The sequence below is a fragment of the Elephantulus edwardii genome, unplaced genomic scaffold (assembly GCF_000299155.1).
Source record: "Elephantulus edwardii isolate Elephantulus edwardi_28Jun2011 unplaced genomic scaffold, EleEdw1.0 scaffold00210, whole genome shotgun sequence".
Taxonomy (NCBI): Eukaryota; Metazoa; Chordata; class Mammalia; order Macroscelidea; family Macroscelididae; genus Elephantulus; species Elephantulus edwardii.
Window position 1 is genome coordinate 581014 of NW_006399960.1, and position 8121 is coordinate 589134.

General features: G+C 38.3%; 1 protein-coding gene across 1 annotated transcript in view; it reads right to left on the bottom strand.

Moving 5' to 3' along the window:
- The window catches only part of SRPX (sushi-repeat containing protein, X-linked), a 92870-nt gene that overhangs the window by 11204 nt on the left and 73545 nt on the right, over positions 1-8121 (bottom strand). The window contains exon 8 of the mRNA XM_006897524.1: positions 6791-6924. Coding sequence (XP_006897586.1) covers positions 6791-6924 — 134 coding nt within the window. The remainder of the gene's footprint in view (positions 1-6790; positions 6925-8121) is intronic.

Consider the following 8121-nt stretch of genomic DNA (forward strand, 5'->3'; position numbering starts at 1 on the left):
CATGTTTTCCGACTACTGATTCTTCTTCTCTGTTCCCAACTTTTGCATTCCAGTCACCCATTATTATCAATGCATCTTGATTGCATGTTCGATCTGTCTCCGACTGTAAAAGTTGGTTTTTGCCAATGCATCTTTATTTACAAAAAAAGAGACAGTAGGCTAGATTTGGCTCACATTCCATAGTTAGCTGACCTATAGGAAAAGCAAATTATTTGGCTTATTAATTTTGCTCTGAAATCTTAAGAGACTAGCAAACATTCAATTGGAAAACAGTCTGAAAGCAAATTTCTCCCAAAATGTGGAGGGCCATTTGCCTGTTACTTTAACACCATGTCCCACAAGAACCAAAATACAACCTTAGGCCTAGTCCACCTGAATTTAATATATAATGATTGAAGATCAGATGAATTGTGGGATGGTGTCAAAGATATTATCAATGAACAGAGCAAAAGGTCATTACAAAGGTAGAGGAGTAAGAAAAAACCAATATGAATATCAGAAGAGACTCTGAAAATTGCACTAGAGCATTAAGAATCCAAAACAAAGGGAAGGGATGCTGGAGTAAAAGAGATGAATGCAAGATTTCAAAGGGTAGCTCCAGAAGACAAAGCAACACCTTACGAAGAAATGTGCTAAAAGCTAATGTTAGAGAATAAAACAGGAAGAACTCACTCTCCATTTATTTTTCATTTTTTAATCTAAATAAAATTTTTATTTTATACTGGCTTACTTACAAAGTTCAAATACCTTGTTTTTCACATTGAATCTTTCCTGTTTCCCATAACCTTCTTCCCTCCTCCCATCAAATTGTATGACCCTATGATTCATCTCCTCCCTGCCCATCATTACCCTTCTGATACCATCCTTCCCCACTCCTTGGATCTTCATACCTGTTCTATAATGATCTTATACAGTATTTGTCCTTATGGGACTGAGTTAGTTCACTTAGCATAATGTTCTCCAGTCCCTCCCAAGTTAGGTAATGATTTACAAAATCATTGTTCCTGCGTGCTGCATAGTATTCCATTGTATAAGTGTACCATAATTTCTCAATCCGTTTAATTGTGTTTGGACATTTGGACTGTTTTTATGTTCTTGTGATGGTGAATAATGCTGCTATGAATATTAGTGAACAAGTCCCCATTTATGCCTCAGTTCTCATTTTCTCAGGGTATATCCCAAACAGTGGAATAGCTAGGTATGTGGAATTTTTATGTTCAGTTTTTTGAGGAAATGTTAAACTGCCTTCCAGTCACTCACCATTTCTTGAGCTGAGAGAACTGAAAAACAAATTCAAGCCTCTAATTGCAATACTGAGAAATGCTATGGGCAAAATATTGAATGATCCAGGAAGCATCAAAAAAAGATGGAGGGGATAAACAGAGTCACTGTACCAAAAAGAATTGGTTGACACTGAAATATTTCAGGAAGTAGCATATGATAAAGAGACAATGGTAATGAAGGAAGAAGTTGGAGTTGCACAGAAGGCATTGGCAATAAATAAGACCCCAGGAATCAACAGGATAACGATAGGCATGTTTCAATGCAGCTCTGGATGTGCTTACTAGTCTGTACAAGAAATTTTGGAAGATTTGGCCAACTTACTGGAAGAGATTCATATTTGTTCATATTCTCAAGAAAGGCGATTCAACAGAATTTGGAAATTATGTAACAATATCATTAATACCTCATGCAAGCAAAATATTGCTGAAGATTATTCAAACAGTTAATACATTGACATACTGCCAGACATACAAGCTGGATTTAGAAGAGGTCATGGCACCAGGGGTATCATTGCTAATATCAGATGGCTTCTCACTGAAAGAAGAGAACATCAGAAAAAAATGTCTATGTCTTATCATCTATGCAAAGGCATTTGATTGTGTGGATCATAACAAACATTGAGAAGAATAGAAATTCAAAACATTTTAATTATGTTTATATAAAATCTATGCCTAGACCAAGAAGCTGTTGTCCAGAGAAAAAAAAATAATACATATTTAAATTTTTTTAAAAAAATAAAGGTGTGTATCAGGGTTGCAGAGGGTTACAGGTTGCATCAGTGTGAAACAGGTAGCATACTATTCCATTTGCATGCAGAGTAAGTGATTAGAGAAGTTAGACTTTATGAAGAAGAATGTGGCATAAGGATTGGAAGAAGACTCAACAACCATCTATGTTATGCAGATAGCATAACCTTAGTAGCTGAAAGTGAGAAGAACTTGAGGTGTTTGCTTCAGAATATCAAGGAATGCACCCTTCAATATGAGTTACATCTCAACAGCATGCTACCAGGAGGGACCAGTCCTTGGAGAAGGACATCATGCTTGGATGGGTGGAGGGACAGCACAGGAAAGGAAGACCCTGCATGAGGTGGACTGATAAAGTGACTGGGGTAATAGGGTAGGTATGTCAGAGTAGGTAAGAATTACTCAAGATAGGACAGGCTTCAGAAATACTGTACATAATGTCACAATGAGTCTCACCAGTGGTTTCTGAGGCAAAAAATTAGCAGTTTTCAACTGACTGATTTATAGTCTTCAAAAACCACTGAGTTTAGCTATGAGCAGATTCTGACTCAATGGCAACGAGAGATAAAATATACTAACTAAAACACTAGGATTGGTGGGTTGTACTTCTTATCTATTGTTCTCAGTTAATCTGTAGAAGGGTAACATACCCTATCCATTGATGCCTTGCAATGCCTCAGTGTCACACATAGCTATGATAAATGAAACTGATAGAGGCCATTGGAAGTAATATCCTTTCTTATTGCCATAGCAGATAGGAACTTCTACTTCAACCAGAGTTCCTGAATGGAGCAAGAAATAAAGTACTATTTTTTAAGAAATAGATTTGTGAAATAATAATAAAGGCAAGGCTCAATAAAAATTGGAACTAAGCTTATTAAAGAGTAATGGTGAGTGAAATTTCTAAGAATGGATTATAAAATGCTAAAAGTAGCCTAAAATCTAAACATATTTGTAAAATATGTTTTTGCTACCATCTGAAAATAAAAAAATTATAAAATTATTTGCCTGTATTTTTATAGAAAACAAAATTAAGTTAAAAGTTCATTACTTTATCTAAAAAAATTAAAGAATAGTGATGTTGTTGTTGTTGTTAAGTGCAGTTGAGTCATAGGAGACTCATAGCAACCCTATGAAGGAAAGTCCTCAACACTTGTGTGACTTTCATCCTCTCTGCAGGTTCATAGGGTTGTCTGGAGGCAAGCTATTATGGAAGTGGATGCATAAGAGTTAGTTTTGGGGTAAAGATAATTTGTGCTTTGAAAATTTATTAGAAGTGATTTATATTTTCCATTTTTCTATTATGTTTTACTATTAATATAATCTAAAGCTGATTAGAGTTGATTTTGCACATTGTTATTTAGCATAAGTATATTCTATGTATTAATAAATATAGTTTCTATTGAGAATAAATATATATAATATGCAAAAAGAAAAGAAAAATCCTTACCACTGGGCCAATATATATAGGTGGAGAAAAGATTGAAATTTTCAATGTTTTCATCTTAAAGAACAACAACATCACCCTTGGTACTAGCACTCAAGAGGTCAGAAGATGTGTTACGTTGGGCAAATTTGTCAAGCGCTTCTCCACAGTCTTGAAGAGCAATGCTGTCAGTTTAAAGACTGAGATGCACCTAATTCAAGCCACAGACTTTCCAATCCCCTCCTATGCATCTAAGAGCTAAACAGTGAATAAGCATGGCAGAAGAAGAATCATTGACTTTTGGGTTGTGGTGTTGAAGAAGAGTGCTGATTATCTCATGGGCTATTAAAAGAACAAATAGATAGATCTTGTAAAAAAAAGTGCAGCCAGAGTGCTCAGCAAGGACGGTGAAGCTTCATCTCAGATAATTTGGTCATGTGGTTATAAGAGCTATTCCTCGGCAAGGGAAAGTAGAGGGTCAGTGAAGGAAAGGAAGACCCTCAACAAGTTGGATTCACATAGTGTTTGCAGCAATGGAGACAAGTGTGTCTGATATGGTAAGGATAGAATAGGGTTTAGATTTGGTTTTTCCTAGGGTCTCTATGAGTTGACTCAACTTGATAGCATGTAACAGTGACAACCTGAGACATAACAATGACAGTAAATTGAGACAAAGATTGGATACAAAGATTGAGGAGAGGTGGAAGGATCTCAAGGAAAGATGTAGTGATTTTTATTCCCATCAAGAAAACCCAAAATATTTTTTCTGTAGCTTTTCAGAGTTCATAGGAAGTCCTTCAAGTAAATGGGAAGAGTGAAGAAAATCTTGTAGTCTTTAATCGACCAAATTGTTCTAAATACTTCATTGTGTTGGAGTAACACTGAGGTAAGCAATACCACTGGCAGGTATTCACTTCTTTTAAAATTAACCATGTGAGCTCAAAAGAGCAACACTAGCCCAGAGATGAAGGTCAGAGTAGGGATAGGAAAAGCGGGGATAAAAAAGGAAGAACTGAACAGTAAACATGGGGAGAGGGTGAGAAGAGTGGTGCTGCAACATTTCATAAGGGGATGAAATACTTCTTTTAAAAAAAAAAAAAAGTACAGCACCATGACCAATACACAGGGTATATCCTGTCCCCTAGCATTTAATCACTCTTACTATAAACCGTTGTTAGGACAAATACCAATCAAGTTGTAGGCTCTATGCTTTCAGTTTCTATCAGAGGCTGTTGCCTTGTTTTGTAGCTAAAAGATTTACACAGGTGAAAAGGGTGAGTTCTCTAGAAAAGTGCTTCTCAAATTTCAAGGGGCTTAGAAATCACCTCAAGAGGATCATGCTAAAATGTAGACTCTGCTACAGCAGGTCTAGGGCAGAAACTTGAGAATATGCATTTTTTAAAAAACCTTTTATTGATATATGAATGAAACTGTACAGAGCAAACTGGTTTTTCATTCAATGTTCCATCCATATTTTGTTTCATGACATTGATTGCAGTCCCCACAATGCAATAGCATTCTTCTAATTTCCTCCGTGTGTTTACAATTTCCATTCTTCCTTCTTTCCTATCTCCACCTATCTTCTAAGCTTCATCTTCAGGCTACTGTTTCCTTTTTGATCTCACATAGTTAGCTGAGATCACGAGGTTAACTCAAAGATACTGTTCATCCTGTAAGCTTGTCCATTGCTGGGCTAAAAGTCCACCTAAGGAGATGAGTTCAGTCCCAGGTTTGGAGAGTGACTAAAGGCCATAATCTCAGGGGTTACATCTGGTTCTATCAGATAAGTAAACTCAGTCTTTTGATTATGATTTTTATTTTGTTCCATATTTTTCTCTTATTCCATCTGAGACCCTCTATTTTGCTCCTTTGCAGGGTAGGCAGCAGCTGTAGCCAGGCATCATCTAATTCTGGTCTCAGGGACATTGAGGTTGATGTTCTGCCCCTTAATCCTTTGGACTAATTGTTTCCATTTGTCTTTTATCTTCTGTGTTATAGACAAGTGGAAGAAAGGGAGCAATTATTGCACTTTAGATGTCCACTGGCAAGCATTTAAGGATAATTTGCCTTTATAACAAGTTTCCAGGTTATTTTTGTGCAGCTGTTCCAGGGACTTTGAGAACTCTGTTGTAATACATGGCTGGCTGCTGGTTTCTGAGGAGGAAGCTCTGGTGGATTAGTCCATAGGGAGTTGGACTACTAACCCAAAGGCAGCACCTCTCTGGCAGTTTGAATTCACCACCAGCTCCATGGGAGAAATATGGGCAATCTCCTCCCATGTAATTTAGAGCCTCCCAGAAACCTGCTGGAGGGTTGGCTCTGAGTCAGTTCTCTGAGATTGAAGTGCAGCTTCTTATTTTTTATATTTTATAAAATTCTATTATTTTTGTATGTGTGTGTACCGTCAAATCAAATCTGACTGGCACAGAAGATTGCCCCTCCTGCTCCAGCAGAGCATCTGGTGGATTTGAACCACAAACATCTGGGATTGCAGCACAGCTTCTTGCCACTTGGCCACCAGAGCTCCCTTATCTGAGTCAGTTCAGACTCAGTGTCAATAAGCAGTAATAGTAGTCTCTAAGTAGGGTAAAAGAAGCTTCTTTTTTATTAATTTTTTAAATTTTAATGAACATTTACAGAGATTTGGGGTTTTCATTCATTCATTGTTGCACTATTTTCTCTATCCTCCTCCCCAGTTCGTTCTTCTTCCCCCCCTTGAAAGTCTGTTTTAATAGTCCAATTGCCACAGTGCTTGTCAAAGCCAGTTCTGATTAATCTCCTTTGTCAGTGTGTACTTTGCCATTCCCTATCACCCCTCCTTGAGAGAGACTTCACCCTGATTCATAGGGAAAAGGGGACAGCGTATTCTCTTAGCTACTTCCTGCTGTAAAGGGATGCTGTAGGTTTCAGGGTGAAGATCTTTAAAAGAAGCTTCTTACAGTCAAATCTAGAGCCTAAAACTTCTGAGACATCTGTTATTCCTTGGGCCAGTCATTTGGACAGATGACTGACTGACTGATCTAGTCCAGATATTTCATGGACAGGTTCAGCCAAGACAATTGTTCTTTGCTTGGGTCCGGATAGCATGCCAATTAGGCACAGTAGTAAATACAAACATCATTAATTAGAAAATGACTAGGTTAGCTCTTCGGAGTCAATGTAAATCAGGTTATGTCCTAGAATCTGAAATAAATGGTGGCAGTTCCAAAGTGCCAGTTCCTGCAACTGACAGTAAATGGATTAGGCATTGGATCTAGCCTTTGCTTTTAGTGAAATGCCTGGGTGCTTCCTGTCAGAGGTTTCTCTCTCACCTTGTCTCTGCCCCAAGGCTCACCTGAAGCATTCCCAGCTGCAGCCGATAAAGAAGATTTCGGGCTGTGGGTGTAGACAGGATGAGTAGTCGTCTTTTCTCATAAAATTGATCTAGAAGTGCAGCTGCTGTTCTGACGCCTACGTTGATGTTCATGGCTATAATAAAAAAAATGGTCATATGGACATGTAAAAACTGTTGAACAGTGCATGCTTTACTGTGTGTACACTCATCATCAATGAAATGGAGGAAAGTCAGAGAGAAAGAGAAAAAGAAACAAACCATGCTATTTTAAACTAAAAGAGAAAAAAAATTAAATGATCCTCTGGGTGAGAAACCCTATCGCTTGCTGTAACTCAACATGATCTGTAGAAGAACAAACTCTGAGACAAGAATGTTTTGTTCATAGGCAATTTACATGGGGGATGATCCCAGGAAACACCATTTGGGGAGTAGAGAAGTGTATTGGTTTCCTATGGCTGCAGTAATAACTTATCACAAAGTTAGTAGTGTAAAACAAAACAAATTTATTAACCGAAGTTTTGGAGATCAGAAATGGAAGTTCATGGATCAAAAGACAGGCTGTGCTTCCTGTGGAGGCTCTAGTGGAGAATCCATTTCCTTGCCTTTTCCATTTCCACAGACCTTTCCTACATTCCTGGTATCTTCCTCCTTCAAAGTTAGCAGTGTGGCATTTTCAAACCTTTATCCACTCTGATCTCTGCTTCCATTTTCTCCTTTTAAGATTCTTTCCTTATAAGGACTCTTATGATTACATTGAGCCCACGCAGAAATCAATGATCATTTCCGTATCTCAAGATCTTCAACTTAATTACAGCTGCAAAGTTCCTTTTGCCATGAAAAGTAGCATAATCAAAGGTTCCAGGTATAGGGGTGTGGATATTTTTAGGAGACCATTGTTCTATCTACCTTGGGAAGTGAGACAGGGAGGAAAAAGGAGGCACTAGAAAGTTTGTTTGTTGTCAACAAGCTGCAGGCATCAGGCACTCAAGTCTGTTGGAGAACCCTGGGAGAAGGCGTACTGAAAATCTCAGAGCTATCTCACCGGCAGAACAAAGGAACTCAAGTATCATTGATTGAAGAATGCTTCTGGGAGCACCAGGGAGCTCAAGTGGTATAGTACTTATCGAGTTGTGCTCCTAACCCAACGGTTTCTCCATTTATTCAAACCTACCAGCAGCTTCTCAAGAGATTGTTGTTGTTGTTGTTGTTATGTGCCGTCGAGTCTTTTGCGACTCATAGCGACCCTATGCACAACAGCCCTAAACCCTGCTCTGTCCTTCGCCAACCGCACTGCCTCTGACACACCCATCCCGATTACCCCAGTCACCGAA